Raw genomic sequence first — 20,209 nt, forward strand, 5'->3', positions numbered from 1 at the left:
AGCACACACACACACACCTCCACGTGCCTGTGGACATGTGTGTGTCCATCCCCCATACACACACACAAACACACCCTCCACGTGCCTGTGGGCATGTGTGTGTCCATCCCCCATACACACACACACACCCCCCCCTCCATGTGCCTGTGGGCATGTGTGTGTCCATCCCCCCATGCACACACCCAAACACCCCCTCCACCTGCCTGTGGACATGTGTGTGTCCATCCCCCCATGCACACACACAAACACCCCCTCCATGTGCCTGTGGACGTGTGTGTCCATCCCCCTCATACACACACACACACACCAACACCCCCTCCATGTGCTTGTGGATGTGTGTGTCCTTCCCCCCATGCACACACACACAAACACCCCCTCCACCTGCCTGTGGACGTGTGTGTGCATCCCCCCCATACACACACACAAACCCAGCAGCACACACCCCCCCCTCCACGTGCCTGTGGACATGTGTGTGCACTCCCCCATACACACACAAACCCAGCAGCACACACACCCCCTCCACCTGCCTGTGGACATGTGTGTGCACTCCCCCATACACACAAACCCAGCAGCACACACACCCCCTCCACGTGCCTGTGGACGTGTGTGTGTCCAGCAGCAACCACCACCTCTCTTGTGTCCACTCCTCCACTTGAGGACAGCTTCTGGACATGTATGTGCCCAACCCTCACCACCTCTCTCGCATGAATCACTCCGCCCCCTGCTCAGGCATCTTCTCCCCCCATCCCAACTGCCAGCAGACCCCGTCCCACCTCGCTCACACCTCGCTAAACCTAACGTTACCATCGGAGGGGGGTGTGTGTGTCAAACGGAGCACAATGCAGGAGCTTGGTGTCCCTTCCAGCCTGTCGTCCCCAAGGATGCTGGTGACCAAGTGGCAGCTCCTCAGTCACCTCCTCCTTTTATATAGGGGCAGGTGATGTACACACACACCTGGAAACTCCAGCTCTGGTTGCCTTTCCTCCTCCCTACGGAGTCTGAGCTACTTCCTTCTCGACGGGATTCCAGCCCGGAAATTTTAGCTTTTGAATCCCTCCTGGAGGAAACAAACAGGCGAGGGGGGCTGAGGGAGATGGAGTCATAAAGAAGAGCGCGGGGGGGGTGGGTGGCCACCGGTTCGGGTGCTTTGATGGACTGGGAACGGGTGTAGCTTGTGGCAGGGTTATGGGTGAGGTCATGGGAAGGCTGGGGGGCGGGGTGGGGGAGGTTGGTGGAAGGGGAGACCAGGGCACCTCGTGCCTGCCAAAGTGGGCACAGGTTGCCCCGTCTCGCTTTCCACCAGCCCACCTCCTGAGACCCATGGAGAGAAGATCTCCATGCCCCAGGCCATGGCCCCGTTGCGTAATCCCCGCGGTGATATCACCCATCACGAACACGGGGCTGCTGGAGCAGAAATCCCAAGTTGGGCAACCCTGGAAAGGGTTGAAGGGATGTGTCTAAACTCACCACCCCCCAAACCTCTGATGCTCCTTGGTCCAGTCCTGAGGGATGCCCAAGGCTCAAAGCTAAGGCGATGGTGCTGAGCACAAAGGGGAGGATGTGGTTTGGGGGTGACAAGGTATTCTTTCCCCCTCCCACACGGGGATATGGAGCTCCCCAACCCTCAAGGAACGTCACAAACATCCCCCCACCAATCCTTCAAGGAGCTCCTTGAACCCCATTTCAGTGTCAGGCTTGGGGCTGACCCTGACCACAGCATCCTGCCAGCACAACTCAACGCCTTGGGTGCACAGTGAAGAATATTTGAGGTGCAGGACTTGGGCTCTGCTCCCAGAGCATCCCAGTATAGCCCAGTACATCAGAGAGCACCAGAACAGGTGAGGGAAGCCTGCTGAAAGCAGCTTTCCATGGCTGCAGGACCACACACAGCCACTTTGCTGTACTGGGAACACGAGATTTGGACCCATTTTGGCAGTGACTTTATGGGGTGTCACACACCCTGGGGAGGCAGGGGCAGGGCACCCAGATGCTGACATGCAAATGTGGGGCAGGGACCCTATAAAATCACTTCCCCCAAAAGGTCTGGATGAGCTCCAAGACACCTCAAAATCGTGCTGGGTGAACTCACCACCAGCCCAGGCTGCAGAACCCCTCCCCGGCAGGGACTTTGCCCCACAGACATTCAATAGCTGTGGGATACTGGTTTAACACTGGCTGTAAGGAGCAGGTGATGATGAGGGAGACCCTCCAGCAGGACTGGGTCAGAGGCACTCAGAGCAAGGGGGTTTTGGTGCTCCCTTAAACGATAAGGCAGCGCTTCCAGTTCCAGGCAGCTGCTGGAGGGCAGCAGGGAAAACGTTGGACAGGGGACAAAAAACAGCTGCAAGATCCAAAGATAAGAGTGGGACAGGCCCCGAGGGGAGGGAAGAGGGTGGAGAGAAGAGGAAATAAAGGAAGAAGTGGTTATCAAAATACTTTATTTCATGGAGATCCCTCAAAAAAAAAAAAGGGGGGGAGGGGGGGGGGAGAAATGAAAAGAAAAGAAAACCATGAAAGGGAAAAGGACCCTCCTGGTTCAACAGACACCCCCACAACACCCTCTGGGCTGCTTCTCAACCAACTGAAAACCCAAGGTGATGCTTCAAATCAAAGACAGGTTCATCTTCCCAACCAGACTTTAGTCAAGAATATATATATATATATATTTTTGCTCCTGGGGGGAGGGTATGTAGGAGGGCAGGGGGTGGGGGAAGGTGGTGATGTTGGCCAGCAGTTCACAGCAGGTTTGGGCTCTCTCGGGCCATGGAACTGCAGCGCTGAGGACACTCGACACACAGTGGGGCTTCACTAGGAGGATACAACTGGAGGTTAGCGAGGAGAGGGGCAGAGAGAGGGGAGCAGGGGAGAGCGGTGGGTGGGGCTGGAGGCCTCTGTGCAGAATGTACATGGAACTGGTACCAGCAGAGCCAAGGGCTGGACCAGCTTGCCAGGCGGGAGCTGGAGCTGGCCGTGTTCTTCAGTCGCTGGGAGCTTGCCGCACTCAGTCTTCAGGAGCTGGCCCCATTCCAGCAGCAGTAGCTGCAGCTGGCCCCATTCCACCATCAGGAGCCAGAGCTGGCCCTGCTGGAGCCTTGGAGGCAAAGCTGGCCCCAACTCCATTGGGAGGAGTTGGAGCTGGCCCCACTTGATCTCTGGGAGCTGGACTTGGCCCCGTTCACCTGCCCATCGAGCTGGAGCAGGCCCCATGTGCCTGTGGGGAGGTGGAGCTGGCCCTACTCACCTGCCCATCACCAGCCAGACCTGGCCCAGTTTACCCATCGGGAGCTTGAGCTGGCCCTGGCCCCATTCACCTGCCCATTGGGAGCTGGATCTGCCCTGCTAGCCCATGAGGAGCTGGAGCTGGCCCCATTCACCTTCTCACTGGGAGCGAGAGCAGGGCCCATGTGCTCATTGGGAGCTGGAGCAGGCCTCCTCACCTGCCCCTTGGGAGCTGAAGCTGGCCCAGTTGGCCCCTTGGGAGCCAGTGCTGGCCCCACTAGATGATCAGATGCTGGCCCTGCATGACCATCAGGAGCTGGACCTAGTCCTGCTCACCCCACGCCGTTGCTGGGAAGCGGAGCAGGCCCTGCTCGATCATCAGGAGCCAAGCAGTTGGGAAGTGGAGCTGGCCCCGTTTCCTGTCAGCAGCTGGAACTGGCCCCACTCAATCACTGGGACCTGCTGCTGGCCCCACTTGCCCCTGGGGAGCCGGAGCTGGCCCCACTTGCCCCTGGGGAGCCGGAGCTGGCCCCGTTCACCCAGCAGGAGCTGGCCCCGCTCGGCGGCCGGGGAGCTGGAGCGGGCCGTCGCAGGCGTCCCAGCTGACCACCTCTCCCTCTGGGGGTGGTTTGGGTTCTCTTTTTGTGTGTGGTTGGTTGCTGTTTTTTTTTTCCTGGGGTGGTTTTTTTTGTTGTTTTGTTTTTCTTAAAAAGAAGGGCGGCCAAAACCAGCCAGAACTGCAAAATCCCAAGCGGCCGCTTGTCGACTATTTATAAAAACCTGAAGAGTCTCTGGGGGGCAGAGCAGGGCTGCTCAGCACCCTGCCCACTATACTTTCCCCGGGATCTTGGCCCTCTTGCGGGCGATGGCGTCTTCCACCGCCTTCAGCTGCTTCAGGAGCTCCTCCCGCCGGGACAGGGTGCTGGATTTGGCCCCCTTGGCGCCCGGGGGGCCTGGCTCGGATGCTTTGCCCGGGACGCTCGTGACCTTGCTGGAGCTCTTGGACTGAGGTGACAGCTGGCGCTTCCTGGCAGGGAGGCAAGGAGGGAGAGGAGGTGGTGAGGGTGGAAACAAACCCAGTCAGGGCAGAAGCAAACCCAGCGAACCCCCGGGGTGCCTGCCGCCGTGGAAAGCATCGCTCGGAGCGAGGGTGGAAGAGAACAGGCTTGAGAGTCGCAGACTGCAAGGGACCCTCTCAAAGGGCATCTTGTCCACACCCCCTGCAGGCAGCAGGGGCGCCTCCATCTAGATCAGGCTGCCCAGGGACACATCGAGCCTGATCTTGAATGTCTCCAGGGATGGGGCTTCAGCCACAGCCCTGGGCAGCCTGTTCCAGTGCTGTACTGCTCTCCTTGTGAAGAACTTCCTTCTTGCAGAATCACAGAGTGGTTTGGGTCGGAAAAGGTCCTCCAAAGGTCATCTAGCCTAACCCCCCTGCAGAAAGCAGGGACATCCTCCCCTAGATCAGGTTGCTTAGAGCCTTGTCAAACCAACCTAAATCTACCCTGCTCCAGTTTAAAGTCACCGCTGCTCCAGATGCAAGGTCTGGAGTTGGAAAACTGGTTGAAATAGTACAAGATCTCATGACCACCGTGACAGTGACCCCACAGGACTGGGGTGGCCATTTTGAGCAGCCTGCTGGGGGGTGTACATGTGCATGGGAGCTCATGGTCATGTAAGCAAAGGGAGCAGAGCAGCATGGGTGAGCTGGAGAGTCCCCACGGTCTCCAATCCTAGAATTGTTTTGCTTGCAAGGGACTTCTGAGGACATTGAGTTCAACAGTTAACCCAGCACTGCCAGGTCACCACTAAACCACGTCCCTCAGCACCACATCTGCATGGCTTTGAAACCCCTCCAGGAATGGGGACTCCACCACTGCCCTGGCTGAGAACACAGGGACAGGGCTGCATCCATCTGCTCAGAGGTCCTCAGAGATGACACTGGAGAAATGGAAAGCAGCATGGGCTGGCTGCAGGCAAGGAGGACCAGTGAAGGTGTCACAGAAGGTGCTCCACCACCCTTTAGCCAAAGGGCTTTGATCAGAGCACAGAGCCCAAGGGTCCCTGGATCCACACATCCAGTTCTGCAGTGGGATATTCCCAGCATGGCAGCGGGTGCAGGCTGACAAGAAACGGGCTGCGAGCTGGTCACCTGTCACCAGAGGAGGTGGAAAGCCAGGGCTAGTCACTGTGCAGGGGGCACATCCCCCAGCAACAAAGTGAGCAGCTGAGGGAATGCCAGGCTATGAAGAAAGGGAGTTGAGCAACCAAGGCAGGTGCCAGGAGGTGCTCAGCAGTGGGGTGAAGCGGTTGTACTCTCTGTGCTGTGCTAGTGAGAGGCAGAAGCACTGGCATGACTGAGCTTGGACCTAACCCAGCTGGCTCCTCTTGCTGGGACTGACCTCAGGAAAAACTCCAGGCTCCTGCTTGTTTCTGAGTTGCAACAGCTTCCACCTGAACCCCTGAGCATCTCTGGCTCCTCTCCAGGGAGCTTCGCGTCCTTCCTCTCATGCTCTGCCTCCATGGCAACTGGAAACTGTGGCCAGAGAGCCTCAGAGCTGCCCCAAGAGGAGGGACTGAGTGGTTGTAGAAGTGTGAGCCACGGCCTGGCCCGTTAGAGACCCACGAGAAGCAGCAGGCACTGACCTGTCTGTCTGTGCAGGAGTAGGTTTGGGGTTCTGGCCTCTCTGTCGCTCTTGCTTGGGTGAAGAGAGTCTCCCAGCTGCCTTCCTATCTCGAGCGCCTATCAGGGAAAGAAAAGGTGAGATCATCTTTCTCATTGCCAAGGTACAGTTTGCTTTCTTGCCTTCTGTACCATCTCAGCAGGGTTTTTTCTCTCAGACCCACCAAATCTTGCCAGCAAAAAGCCAAGTCCAGCAGCAGCCAGAAAAGGAACCTACTGCTGTGCTCCCCATCTTCACAGGGGGCAGAAAACAGTCAAGGCTGTGCCCCATGGCCAGCTGTACAAAACATCACCTATGGGAGCTGTCCCAGCCCTCTTCTCGCCTCTGGGCTGCTGGAACAAGGATCCTCAACCACACTTTTGGCTCTTGCTTTGCTTGCAAAGTCTTCAAGGCAGGGCCAGCTCTCACAGCTTGAGTCAGGGCTCCATCATCCCCAGCAATCACAGGTGCTGTGCAATGGGCATAGCAGCACCCAAGCTGGCTCCATGCTGGCTGGGTAATGGTGTCTGGTTTAGAGAGTGCTGGGTGAGTGCAGCTCTGCTGCTTTCAGAGCCAGCTGGGAGCAGCCCACAGGCAGCAGCATCATCCCTGTGTGTGTTTGTGCAGCATCACCCTGCGTTTGTGCAGCGTGCACTGAACCCTCGAGCCCTGCGCGGATGGAGCTGCCATGGGGACTCAGAGAGGTGGGAAGCCCACTGGGGTCCTGCAGCAGCAGCCAGCTTTGCTGCAGTGGGTTTCCCAACTGCTGCTGCCCCAGTGGTAGCTAAACCTGAAGATCTGATCTCAGCAAGGTTACAGAAGAGGGGAGCTGGACTCAGTGCACAAACACCAACCAGCTTTGTGCTGGAGCACTGGCTGCATGCTGGAGATTGCCTCTTGGAATTATGGAATAGTTGGGAGTGGGAGAGAGCTTTAAAGGTCATCTAGTGTAACCCCCCTGCAGTCAGCAGGGACATCTGTAACTGGAGCAGGTTGCTCAGAGCCCCAGACAACCTGGCCTGGGATGGCACCAAGCATGGGACATCTCCCACCTCTCTGGGCAACCTGGCCCAGTGACTGATCACTCTCAGCATAAAGTATTTCTTCCTTCTATCCAGTCTAAACCTCCTCTGTCAGTTTGAACCCATCACCCCTTGTCCTGTCACAACAGGCCCTGCTATAAAGACCATCCTCATCTTTCTTATCCTGAGCCTCCTGCTCAGTTCCAATTCAATCAAGGGCTCATTTGCCAATGGGAGGTGAGGCTGAGTGGCCTTCAGGGCCCGTGTCCCATTTGCCACTGCTTGAAACTGCTGCAGAACACAGAGACAACAAATACAGTTTAGAATCAGGTCTCCATTCAGGCATCTCTAGGCTCAGCATGGTGTGATGGTGGCCCCATTCATCTGCCTGCAGCCTACCAGAAGCTGTGAACTAGATCCCAGTGAACTTCCACCTCACCCAGTCCCTTCCCCTCTGCCTTTGCAGGACTTGAATGCAACTGGGTCTGGTAGCACAGAAATTTGCTTCTGGCTGGCTCCCAGAGTCAACAAGATACACCTACAGCTGAGACAGGAGGGAAAACAACATCATGTGTCACTGCTGGCTCCAACGTCAGAGCCAGGCATCTCTGCTCACCCCTAAACCTGCTCCTCTGGTGTCCCCCCCCTTGTTTTTCAGCAGCCACAGCAGAGGCTGGAGTGTGTGTGGCATCTGGGTCCCTCTCGATGCCAGCTCAGTTTTCCAAGGTGGTGACTCCTCAGCTGAGGATGCAGACACTTGGAAAGCCCGTTGTCTTCCCAAGCATATGGGGCAGATCAGATTGTGCCACACTCCAGTGGGGAAATCATCTCATTTCACAGGATGGGTGATCCAGCCAATTATTGCATCCATCCTGGAGCCTTGGGATGGAGCCATCCACCCTGCAGCCATCCCACGCTCCCTTTCTAAGCACTGCCACAAGCCTGTCAGTCAGGAGGAGTCAGGATCCCTCAGGATGCACTGAAATGGGAGGCACAGAAGACCCTGGGATAGAGTCATAGAATTGTTTTAGTTGGAAAAGGCCTTTAAGATCATTCAGTCCAACCATTCCCTAAACACACCAAGTCTGATGCTAAACCGTGTCCCAGAGCACCGCATCTGAGGCTTTTCAACACCTCCAGGGATGGGGATTCAACCACCTCCCTGGGCAGCCTGTTCCAGGGCTGGAGAACACTTTCAGAGAAGTTTCATCTTCAACCTAAACCTCCCCCTCAGGCAATCTGAGGCTGTCTCCTCTTGTCCTATCACTTGTTCTTTGGGAGAAGAGACTGACTCCCATCTAGCTCCAACCTCCTTTCAGGGAGTCGTAGAGAGCCACAAGGTCTCCCCTCGGCCTCCTTTTCTCCAGGCTGAGCAATCCCAGTCATCTCAGCTGCTCCTCACCAGACCTGGCTCTCCAGACACTTCACCAGCTTCACTGCCCTTCTCTGGACATGCTCTAGCCCAGTGAGTGAAGGGCTGCAGTGTTAGGGTGGTGTAGTGAGGGGATGCAGTAAAAGAAAACCTTATGAGTTCCAGAACCACCTCCAGTGAAGTCAGTGGAGGACAGGAGGCCACTGTACCTACAGCAGAGGTGAGCAGGCTGTGTCTTCAAAGTGAGGATGGTTGGGGTGGTTTGTTGGCTTTTTTTTTTGCAGAGGATTTACACAGACACAGTGGAGCCAAGGTCCTCACAACATGCACCACAAGACAGCTAAGGCAAGGCTGGGCTTGGTCTGCCCAGGGCTGACCTCACCTGCTGGAGTGCCTCACCTCCAGCGTGTGTTTCGCAGCAGGCCAGCCAGGCCAGAGGCCTTATCTGCTGGCAATCGCACCCTCTGAGGTTTTGGAAGGAGAATGGCTGCAATTAACCTCTCCAGTGAGTGGACTCTTGCAGCAGAGACTTTCCCAGGACACCTGTCAGCGGAGCAGCAGAGCAGGAAGCCAGCCAGGGCTGGGTGATGCCTCACCTCTGTCAGGTGACGTGTTCGCCCTCTTGGCCGGAGGAGAGGTCGGCCTGTCTTTGTCTGCCGGCTCGTATCTCTTCCTGCTTCCTTTGTCACCTGCCTGCCAGGGAATTGAAACACACAACGGGAGCTGAGCAGCCACTTCCCTCTGGGCAGGGAAGCAGGCAGAGATGTTTACTCTGACCTATGATGCTCAAAACTCCTGTTCTGAGCATCACGATGTTCAACCCTCCTGGTCTGAGCATGACGATGTTCAACCCTTTTCACACTCCAGTCCCAACTATCACAGGGTCACAGGATCCTAGGGGTGGGGAGGGACCTCCAGAGAGCACAGAGTCCAACCCCCTGCCAGAGCACGGCCGCAGATCCAGTACAGGTCACACAGGAGCACATCCAGGCAGGTCTTGAAAGCCTCCAGAGAAGGAGGCTCCACAACCTCTCTGGGGAGACTGCTCCAGTGCTCTATGACCCTCACAGTGAAGAAGTTCCTCCTCATGTTGAGGTGGAACCTCCCATGTTGTAGTTTCTACCCACTGCCCCTTGTCCTATCACAGGGTGCAACTGAGCCGAGCCTCTCCCTTCCCTCTTCACACCCAGCCCTCAGATATTTATAAACACTTGTTAAACCCCCTCTCAGTCTCCTCTTCTCCAGACTAAAGAGCACTGTGTCATTCCTCTGCCACGAGGAAACAGCACCATCCTCTGCACGGGGGTTAATGCTCCTTTGCTTTCATCAGGGCCAACTAAAGGAGAAGAGCAGCGCTTTGCAGAGCTTGCCTTCAGCAGCACCAAGGATAGCATATGTCACAGCATGTGGAGCTGTGCCTGCTGCCAGGAGCCGACCGTGCCAGCTGGTAGTTATGTGCAATTCATTCTCCTCCCCACCAGCATGCTTCAGAGACCTGATAAAGGCACCTCACGTCATAGCACAGGGAAGTAGAGAAACCTGTGGCCTTGAGACTGCAGCGGGGAATTCGGACTGTCAGGGAAAAAAAACCCATTTAACGCTTCAAAAACAGGAACCCACCCACGTGACGGGGGCCAACACCCTGCTGGGGCAACAAAACCCCACGAGGTCACGTTCTCCCACATGATCTGGGCTGTAATCTCAGCTGAAGGCACCCAAGTGGGGCACCGGGCTCAGCTGTCAAGAGCCGAGCTGCCGGCGGAAAGCGTGGCTGGTGGCAGGCACCCCAGAGAGGCGAGGCCGTGGCCACTTTTACCTCCTGACTCAGTTATGACTCGTCAGCAGGTTGCTCTGGCGTGGGAGGTGGGAGGAGAGCTTGCTTGGAAGTGTGCAGGGAGTGAGCAAGGCCCCAGCAGCATGTGGGGCTGTCTCGGCCTCTGGGCTCCGGCTGCAGCCTTCTAGCAAGCGGGGAAGAGCCCTTGAAGCTGGGGAGGAATGTGCCCCAGGGGAGCCGCCAACACAGTCCCAAACTCGAGCCACCACAGGGTGTGTGCTGCCAGACTGGTTCTGTCTGCCACCCTTCAATCCCAGCTGCAGCTGAGCTCATCCCGACAGCATGAAGCCTGAAGCTCCCCCTCTGCCAGCCCTGAGCCCCAGTATCCATCCCATAGGATCATGGAATTGTTTTGGTTGGAAGAGACCTTTAAGATCGTCAAGTCCAACCGCTAAGCCAGCACTGCCAGGTCACCACTAAACCATGTCCCTTAGCACCACATATCCCTGGCTTTGAAACCCATCCAGGGATGGGGACTCCACCACTGCCCTAGGGAGCCTGCTCCAGGCCTTGACAACTCTCCCTTTTTTGGCCAAGAAATTGTTCCTCCTCTCCAACTTAAACCTCCCCTGGCGCAACTTGAGGCCATTTCCTCTTGTCCTGTTGCTGCTTTCCATGGGAGAAGTGACCAACCCCCACCTAGCTCCAACCTCCTTTCAGGGAGTTGGAGGGAGCCACTCTGAACAACCCCAGTTGCCTAGCTGCTCCTCACAACACTTGTGCTCTAGGCCCTTCACCAGTTTCATTGCCCTTCTCTGGACAGGCTCCAGCACCTCAGTGTCCTTCCTGGGGTGAGGGACTATTTGTTCCTTGGACTCTCAAAGGGGAGGAAACTACACCAACTCCACCTCTCACCTTATTCAACAGTGTCAGTTTGATCTCTTTGTGAGCACTGAAGCCTCCCCCTTGCTGAGTCTGGGGGGCTGAGGGCTGCTGGCTCTGGAGGAGCTGCTGTGATTTGCCCCCCTGGGTGGGCTTGGCTGCTTTCAGGAGCTGAGGGGGCACTTCCCGTTTCCGCTTCTCCTCTTTAGCACTGTCTTCTTTTTTTGACTTTCCTGTGGAAAACAGAGTAGATGCAGCAACTTGCCACCACTTCCTTTCATCTGCCTTCTCCCTCTGGAGTCCTACAGCCCACAGCTCCTGCCCAGCTCCCCACGGTAGAGCGCCCAGCTGGCCTGCTTTGAGGAGCCACACGATTTCATGACTGGGAAGACCACAGAATGATTTTGGTTGGAAGAGACCTTTCAGATCAAGTCCAACTGTTAAGCCAGCACTGCCAGGTTACCACTAAACCACATCCCTCAGCACCACCAAAGCTGCCCCCCTCAGCTTTCAAACTCTTCCAGAGCTTGGGAACTCCACAATGCCTCTGAGATGCACTTTGGAAGACAGGGCAAGAAGGTGCTGCTCCAGAGTGTAGAGAAGCCCACACCAGTTAGCAAAGCACATGGTTCCAAGGTTAAAAGATTCAGGAAAGCAGGAAGAGCAAAAGGCTCTTGCTGCCAGATCTGCTGTGGTCTAAAAAGAGGGAGAACAAGATGATACTGCAGCTGTCCCGAAGACACCTTACAAGGGTGAAAGAACAAGGTATGAAAGGGAGCACCAAGCACAACTTCCAGAGAGGAAAAGGCATCTTTACACCCAGAGGCACAAGGATGCAAATGTGTATCTGTTCCACAGCCTCCTTAGGTGAAGCCTCTGAGCTCCCCTGGTCTACGCCAGCCAAAGACACCTCAGACAACTTTCCTGGAGCCCACAGTACCACTGACCAAGCTGTGCACAGATCTGAGCTCCCTCTCCCTTCTTTTCCATGAAGGAGGAAGCTCCCCAAGCAGGTACCTCTACCTTTCTTCTGCTGGGCTGGGGTTGGGGAGCGGGAGCTGGCAGAGGAGACAGGACTGGCCAAGTCCGCGTACATGTCCTCGGAGTCGGCGCTGCGCACAGAGCTGCTGCTGGAGGAGGCACTGGAGACGGAGGAGACGCTGCTCACACTCAGGGACCTGCCAAGAGCCAACAGCCTCGTTACAGTCAGGAATGCAGCAGTGACCAGACAGACACCCTTTGCTCCTTTGTGTGCCTGGGGAGTCAGAAAGCTGCCAACACAGGCAGGAACCAGGAGGAGACAAAGGCTGAGCCTCCTGGGGTGTGGATGGTAGTGACCCCCACCAAAACCTGCTAGACTCAGGTGTACAAAGTGCTCCTGGATGCTAGGAAGAGATTCTTCACAGAATGAGTGATTGGCCATTGGAATGGGCTGCCCAGGGAGGTGGTGGAGTCACCATCACTGGAGGTGTTTAAGAAGAGACTGGATGAGGCACTTGGTGCCATGGTTTAGTTGATTAGATGGTGTTGGGTGATAGGTTGGACCTCTTGATCTCAAAGGTCTTTTCCAACCTGGTTAATTCTGTATCTATCTATCTGTTTTCTGTATCTATCTGTTTTCTGTATCTATCTGTTTTCTGTATCTATCTGTTTTCTGTATCTATCTGTTTTCTGTATCTATCTGTTTTCTGTATCTATCTGTTTTCTGTATCTATCTGTTTTCTGTATCTATCTGTTTTCTGTATCTATCTGTTTTCTGTATCTATCTGTTTGTTTATAAATGGGATTAAGGCACCATGTAGAGGTCACCATTCCCCCAGATAAACAAAGAGTGAAAGCAGGGTGTGTGTTATCACAGGTCAGTGTCACAGCTCAGGTCAAAGGTTCCCCGGCAATGCTTTTGTTGTTTGGCACCTATGGATTCATGGAGGTTTTGAAAGCCCTAGAGCCCTGCAGCCCAAAGCTTCTGCCCAGCATCCATGGGGTACAGGAGAGCCTAGCTGCCAGTCTGCAGGATGCACATGCTGATATATCTGATAATCCTAGAATCACTCTGGTTGGAAAAGACCTTTCAGATCATGGAGTCCAACCATTCACCCAGCAATGCCAGGTCACCACTACACCTCAGCACTACATCTCCACAGCTGTGAAACCTCTCCAGGGATGTGGACTCCACTACTGTCCTGGGCAGCCTAAGTCCAGGCCTTGACAACCCTCAAGGGAAGAAATTGCTCTTCATCTCCAAGCTGAACCTCCTATGGCACAACTTGAGGCTCTTTCCTCTTGTCCTACGTTTCGTTCTTTGGGAGAAGAGACTGACACCCCCCCCACCCTGCCTCCAACCTCCTGTCAGGGAGCTGTAGAGAGCCAGAAGGTCTCCCCTTAGTCTCCTTATCTCCAGGCTAAACAATGACATAAGCTCCAAGCTCACTTGCTGGAAGCTGGCTTGCAAATGACCAAACAGGCTGTGGCAGCTTCAGCAGCCTGGAACCAGCTGCCAAGTCTCTATCTCCTGGCATCCTGACAGAGTTTGGAGAGGTCCATAGACTGTTGCAATGGTGACTGGATAAGCCAGAAAATCCTTCTGCAGGGAAGCTCCTGGCTACAAGGTTGTGGCAGCAAAGCTGGTTTGGGCACACACTCCATTTCTTATGTTTCCCAGTGGCAAGCGTGGTCCCAAGTGCTACACATGCAACACCTGCAAGAAACTCATCCCATCCTCTCCTCTCAGGCCTCATAGGGCAGCCCAGGGCCAACATGCTCCCTGCACCTCTTGCCTCACCCCTGCCTGATCTGATGAATGTGACAAGCACGTCGTAAACAAGTTTGTATGAAGGTAAAATAACGCGGATGTTGAATCTGGGAGTTTCAGGGAGCTCAGGGAGGTGGAATTATCCCTGGTCAAAGCCAAGTCCTACTTAATCCACTAATTTTACACTACAGGCCTGCTTTTCAATCACTGTCACAGAGGGAATGCAGCATCTCACGGCTGTTTCTGAGGTCTCAGGGATTCCTGGGTTCAAAGAGATGTGAAAGCCTCCAAAGGGAGGACTTGGAAGAGGTTTATTTCATGTCCCCTGACTGCAGGGAGTTAGTAGTTCAGAAATCCCACAGACTAACAGCCACGTAAGTAGCCACCTGGGGCTAAACATGAAGGGACTGGCCATGCAACTTTGCCAGCTGGGCTTTTTCTGCCTCTCCTGACAGGCCAAGCCTCTTCCCTTAAGGATGTACCATAACCTGAATAGAGGTTTAGAAGAGCAAAGCTCCATAGCCTGAAACTATACTTGTAAACAGATTAGCATGTGGGATGACCCCGGCCTTAAGGCCATGTTTTGGTGGTAATTAAGGTGAAAATGGGCAGTTCTGCAGACAGGATGGGTTATTTCCTTGAATAAGCCATGAGGACACTACCAACATTGTACTACTGTCATGATTCAGGAGTGAGGACTTCCAAGATCACATGATTCAGGCCTCAGGACTTCCAACACCACACAAAAACAACCCCCTTCCACATCCTAGCTACCTACAGCTTCTGATAACCGAGGTGAAACAAAGATTTAGCTGCAAGAAACCACAACAGTTGAGAAGAGTTAAATTCTGCTCCTACTTCAGCAAAGGTTATGAAACATTGAGGCTGTACCTGGATTTCCTGGACCCAGATGGGGAGTGGGAGACTGAGGCAGACGAAGATCTGGAATGAGATCTCGAGAGAGACCGAGACAAGGACCTAGATCGGGAACTGGAGCCGCTGTAGCTGCTGGCGCTGCCGCTGATGCTGCCGCTGATGGTTCGCCTGCAAGGCACCAAACAACATCCTCACCTCGCTGTGCTCCCATGGGGAATGGGGGTGGAAGGAGCTGTTTAGGGACAGTCTGAGCATGGCGCTGTCGGCCTGTGTGGCCTTGCAAAGCGAATGGTTTCAGCTGCTCCTCTCTACCGTGCCCAGCGCGGTTTCCTGAAGAGTGAATGTTTTGTGCACGGCTGAATAATGCTCGTGAATGGCACGGAATGAGCTAAAGCACCTTTAATCCTCCACTGATGCCAGCAGCAAATGCTTCCCACAAAGAAAAAACTGCTAACTGTATCACACAGTGGGACCAACTTGTCTTTCAGGCTGTACACACCATCACACACGTGTTTTTGGGTGACTAACACACTGGGGCTAACGTAAAGAGAGTTGCTTTGTCTTGCACAGCAAGAGAGTGCAGGGCTGTGGGGTTTCTGTAGGTGCTAAGTATGAAAAACCCACAAGGCTGGCACAAAGAAAAAGGGGAGGTGGACAAAGACATCCAAAATTATTGTTATTAATTAATGAAGTGAAATGGAAGCTAAGATGGATGCAGAAAAGAAACTGTTGTGGTCAGTTTTCACCTCTAGAGACACAAGGGCTCAGCTCAGGCTTTTCTGGAGCTGCTGGGAAGGAAAAGGAGATGTACAATGAAGAACTGACTCTGAGTGCCTCTGAAAATCTGAATGGAAAATAGACCCACAGCCACCTTCAAAACACAGTGACAAAACCCATCATCTACTGATCCTAGAAAACCATATACAAGCCTTACTTCAGGCATAAAACACTCTCCTTGTGTGCTCATCCAACAGACACTTATATTACATACACTCCCCATGCACCAAACTCCTGCTTCCAGACTGGACACACAGGAACCCCACTGCTATTTCATAACTTCTGGCATAAGAAGGATGTGTGATTGAGTTTGAGCAGTGCTTAGGTACCCCACGGACCTCCAAGAAGAGACACTGCCACCTGCTTTTATCCTGGAGTGTCTTCAAAGCCAGTGCAAACAGATTAAGCCTGGTAAACATATTTAAATACAGACAAGTGCTCCTTGTTTGAAAACCATCAGAGGCCTCTCTCATTTCAAATGCAAAAAGGAGGAGGAAAAGACAACAAAGCGTTAGAAGACACACAGAAAACACTTGAAACATCCAGCCTAGTCACACAGGATGAAGCTGAGAGAAGAAAGAATAAATTGGGTGCTGGGGACAGTGAAAGTAGCAGCTTTCCCTCCTCTCCTCCAGCTGGAGGCTGAGGAACCAGCTCCTGGAACCACACAAAGAAACAACTCCTGCACGCTGGCATATGTTTAGAGTGGACAGTGTTCAAACTCATCACCACCACTAAAACTTAATCCTCCACATGTCAGGTCTGCTCTGCAGGCCTAACACACCTCTGTTTCCCTGCTGAGTGGCTTTGACTATCAGCAGCTCTCAAGCACCCCTCCTTTTTTTCAGTCATGGCAGATGCTGTCTTTTGGTACATTTCATGTATTCCACCTCCTGTGTCCTCTCAAACCAGCCTTTCAGAGGCCACGTGCTGAGGATTCACTTCTACCTCCTTCCTTCTCTTCCCATTTCCATCTTACCCCAGGAAACAGATTTCTCCTTCAAGAGAAAAAGGAGCCCTATAAAGGTTTGGCACTCCTGGAGTTAGTAGTCCTGAGAGAAACCCCAAATGTGTTCCATTTTCCAGGAGATCCAAGCCTCACTGCACCCCACAGCTCTCTTACCTCCTGGGTGGGGTCCTTGTCTGCCGTTCCTTCCTCCTGGCCTCTCGGTTATCCCCTGGTTTGGTTGGCTCTGGTGCAGCTGCTGTGATCTTTGTGAGTGGCTGAGGGACTGGAAGGGCAGCGAGTTTCTTCACAGATTTGTCACTACAAAAGTCACCATTTTCACATGCATGACCAAAGGCCCAGACCACAAGACACTCTCCAGAGCAATGAAATGCAAGCTTGTGTTTGTTCTGGACTAAATATTACATAGATGTGATTATTACATTTCACCAAAGGATTGTCAAACAACAGAGAGACCCCTGAAGGAGACTACTAGCTATGTCTGAGTGAGGCCACAGCTGGAGTGTTGTGGCCAGTTCTAGCCTCCCCAGTTCAAGAAAGACAGGGAACTACTGGAGAGAGCCCAACAGAGGGCCAGGAAGATGCTGAAGGGCCTGGAGCATCTCTGTGAGAAGGAAAGGCTGAGACACCTGTGGCTGTTGAGCCTGAAGGGCAGCAGCCTTAGAGGGGATCTGCTCAATGCTCATCAAGAGCTAAAGTTGGGGGCAAGAGGATGGGGCCAGACTCTTCTCAGTGGTGCCCAGTGACAGGACAAGGAACAGTGAGCATAAACTGGAACCCAGGAGGTTTCATGTGAAAATGAGGAGAAACCTCTTTGGTGTGAGGGTGCTAGAGCCCTGGAGTAGGCTGCCCAGGGAGGCTGTGCAGTCTCCTCTGGAGAGATTCCAAACCTGCCTGGACATTGTGATCATCTTTACCCCCAAAGACAAACACCTACTTAAAATGTGCCAGTCACTTCAGAATCAAATGCACACAGTTTATGTCAAAATGCAGTTTTTTCCCCTCCTCCACTCCCTAACCTGGATTACCAGGGTGCAAAAGTCTGTGTGTGTGTGTCAGTGTCACCTGAACCCATCCCTTGGCTTGTGTCACCCAGCAGAACACTTAACAGGTGACACCAAGCCCACTACACAATGGTTTGGTGACTATCTATTAGCCACTACATGAGACAGGAAAGGATTTGGCTCTTCAGTGGTTCTCACTTCAGGGCTCAAAGCACTCCAACCTCTGTTCTAATAACTGGTTACTGCTCAAAATCCCCACTCACATCTCCTCTTAATTGGGGAGGAGGTGGCTACCTGTGTGCAGAAATAGAGGTTGTTAATTCCTCCCTTCGTGCTTATTAATCACCCCCTGAATAGTATCATCAGAATATTAATTCATCCCCTGCAGAACACAGGATTAAGTGTATTCAACATCACACAGTGAGAATAATCCTCATGCCAGTGCAGGCTGCTGTCATGTGTTACCACCCCAGCAGCACTAAAAGGGTGTAAAGACATGACTGGAGGCAGACGGCGTGTCCTTAAATGGTGTAAGAAAATGACAATCCCCCCCCAGAGCAGGCCAGTAAGGTCCCAAAGTGTGGCAAAGGGGATTGTCCCATATTCTGGAGAATAAAGGGGCATTCCCATGGTGCAATTTAGTTGCAGGTCACTTTAAAGGAGGTGACATCACTACAGTGTTGTGTCACCCTCCAACGTAGCCGTCATTGACTGCATTTGTGAAATAGCAACTTCAAGGATTCAGAAGAGCAGGAGTGCTGGTATAGTCTGCCCTAAACAGACAGTTTCATAGCCACAACACTGTTTTAACTTGTCTCCACAGTAGGTGATGTTAACCATTTCTGGCTCCCAAGGCTGTGTGCTAACTGAAGCCACAGGAGAGGAACGAATTAAACTTCAGTCATAGCTCAGAATGTGTACAGTAAATCATGCATGTGTTTATATACTGATATATGATGGGGGGGTCTTTGAGGGACATGGTTTAGTGGTGGGCTTGGTGGTGTTGGGTTAATGGCTGGGCTGCATCTTATGTCTTTCTTTCCAACCTAAATGATTTTCTGCATTTGAGGATAACCACACAGTGGACTCAGTAAGCAGAAGCTTCATTGGTTCACTAAACATGCAAAGCTAAGCAGGTCACAATTTGCATCTGCCATTTCTTCCTTACACTGTGAACCAGGTCAGGAGGGTCTGACTCAAAGATTAGGCCAGTTTGGAGCATTCTTTTGCACCATTCTACCAAACTGGAGCTGAAGCCTTACCCTTTCCCAACAGGTGGTAGTAAATCCCCTTTAGCCTTCAGGAGCGGCTTGTGCGGAGACGGTGTTGGAGAAGGAGAGGGTGAAGATGAGAAAGACCTTGACCTAGGGAGGAAAGACACATTAGAAAGTTGCCAAGCAGAGAAAGACCTGGGGGTGTTGATGGACAGCAGCTAAACATGACCCAGTGTGTGTCCAGGTGGCCAGGAAGGCCAACAGCATCCTGCTTGGATGCAATAGAGTGACCAGCAGGACTAGGGAAGTGATTGTCCTCCTGTACTGAGCACTGGTGAGGCCACAGCTTGAGTACTGGGTTCAGTTTTGGGGCCCTTACTCCAAGAGGCGCTGGAGCAGGCCCAGAGAAAGGCAATGAAGCTGGTGAAGGGCCTGAAGAACAGGTCTTGTGAGGAGACTGCAGACTCCTGTTAGTTAGATAACGGTTGGACTCAATGATCTTAAAGATCTTTTCCAGCTGACTTTATGATTCTATGATCACTTGGTTCTGGGACTGCAGAAGGTTTTTGGTGTGTTTAGCCAGCCTTCTTCAGCTAGTGACAGCATCCCAGGAGCTGTACAAGCTGTAATCCTTGTAGGTGTGAGCTTATCCTGGTTTCATATTGAGACTCTACTCAATGACACCAACTTCTCTGACCAGAGCAGAGGCAGAAGTAGAAAACAAAAGGAAAGAGTAAGTTTGCCTGCAAGAGAGTCACTCTCAAGTATTCCACACCAACACCTCTGAGGCATCCTCCCTATTCTGTGTTCTCTCCTTACAGCAAAGCAAGTAGGACTTTGTTTCAACCTGCTTTGTTTAATTCCTGACACAATTTATCCTTTAAGAAGCAGGGAAAAAGCCCCCAACAAACAAATATCTTGGGAGGAAGACTCAAAATCACATCTGGCTGGTATCTGTACCTTCTGGAGCACAAGGAGGAAAACCCTGTGGAGTGTATCAAACCTTGTTAAAAGGCAACAGCTGTGTCCTGAGAGCAAGACTGACCAAAGAGGCAACACCAGATGCTGGTGTTCAAGTGATTCACCCCCGTGCCAAGAGTGGGAGTCCCCGTGTTGCAGCCTTGTACTTCAGAAGGCCAGAGGCTTCAATGAGTGGCCTTCTGAAGAACAGTTAGGCCCTTGGGTGTTGCTCTCCCTCCTACCATCAACCAAAGGTATGCTAATCCAAGTGTGTCACCCATGCCTGCCATTGTGCTGCAGGAATGAGGTGGATGAGGGAAGGTCAGCTTGCTCCTTAGAAACACACAACGTGCTTGTGTTGAGATAACTCCCACTCAAGCCTTCCCCAGGAGCAATCACCTCTCCCAGGGCCACTGTTTGCTCCCTGTAACCGCATGATCCACTCTGGGTAACTGTGTGATTTCAGCTCCTATCTGAGGAGCCAGTTCTCCTACTATGCATATTCCAGACTTGGGAAACTGCAGGGGCAAGGAAGTGGCAGGGTAATAATCATGCTGCTGTTTAATCAGCATGGGACACAGAATTGCTACTTTGAAGTGTCAGGACTATCACAAGCTGCAGCTGCTTTAATAAAGAAATGTGATTTGCCTCTTGAAATAGAAATTCCAGTGCAGCAGAAATGAGATGCCAGTAACTTCTTCCAATCAGAAAATGCAAATGATGGCAA

The 20,209-nt window shown here is 53.0% G+C and overlaps 2 protein-coding genes across 9 annotated transcripts in view; both read right to left on the reverse strand.

Moving 5' to 3' along the window:
* IL17C (interleukin 17C) overlaps positions 1-3,279 on the reverse strand; it is a 7,070-nt gene extending 3,791 nt beyond the window's left edge. Inside the window, exons 1-2 of the mRNA XM_068150911.1 lie at positions 3,242-3,279; positions 955-1,057 (exon numbers count right to left, since the gene is read on the reverse strand). Coding sequence (XP_068007012.1) covers positions 955-1,057; positions 3,242-3,279 — 141 coding nt within the window. The remainder of the gene's footprint in view (positions 1-954; positions 1,058-3,241) is intronic.
* ZC3H18 (zinc finger CCCH-type containing 18) overlaps positions 2,422-20,209 on the reverse strand; it is a 62,294-nt gene continuing 44,506 nt past the window's right edge. For 6 of the 8 annotated variants that reach the window (XM_068150790.1, XM_068150789.1, XM_068150787.1 and 3 more), the window contains 8 exons: positions 18,571-18,672; positions 16,461-16,604; positions 14,576-14,728; positions 11,950-12,110; positions 10,966-11,165; positions 8,873-8,969; positions 5,866-5,962; positions 2,422-4,246 (listed from right to left, as the gene is read on the reverse strand). In XM_068150790.1, the coding sequence (XP_068006891.1) occupies positions 4,048-4,246; positions 5,866-5,962; positions 8,873-8,969; positions 10,966-11,165; positions 11,950-12,110; positions 14,576-14,728; positions 16,461-16,604; positions 18,571-18,672 (1,153 nt within the window). In that variant the 3' untranslated portion in view covers positions 2,422-4,047. The remainder of the gene's footprint in view (positions 4,247-5,865; positions 5,963-8,872; positions 8,970-10,965; positions 11,166-11,949; positions 12,111-14,575; positions 14,729-16,460; positions 16,605-18,570; positions 18,673-20,209) is intronic. The other 2 variants (XM_068150788.1, XM_068150786.1) reach the window with 1 other exon arrangement.

Source organism: Melanerpes formicivorus, unplaced genomic scaffold, assembly GCF_026170545.1.
Source record: "Melanerpes formicivorus ecotype bairdi unplaced genomic scaffold, bMelFor1.0.p_v2 SCAF_20, whole genome shotgun sequence".
Classification (NCBI taxonomy): domain Eukaryota; kingdom Metazoa; phylum Chordata; class Aves; order Piciformes; family Picidae; genus Melanerpes; species Melanerpes formicivorus.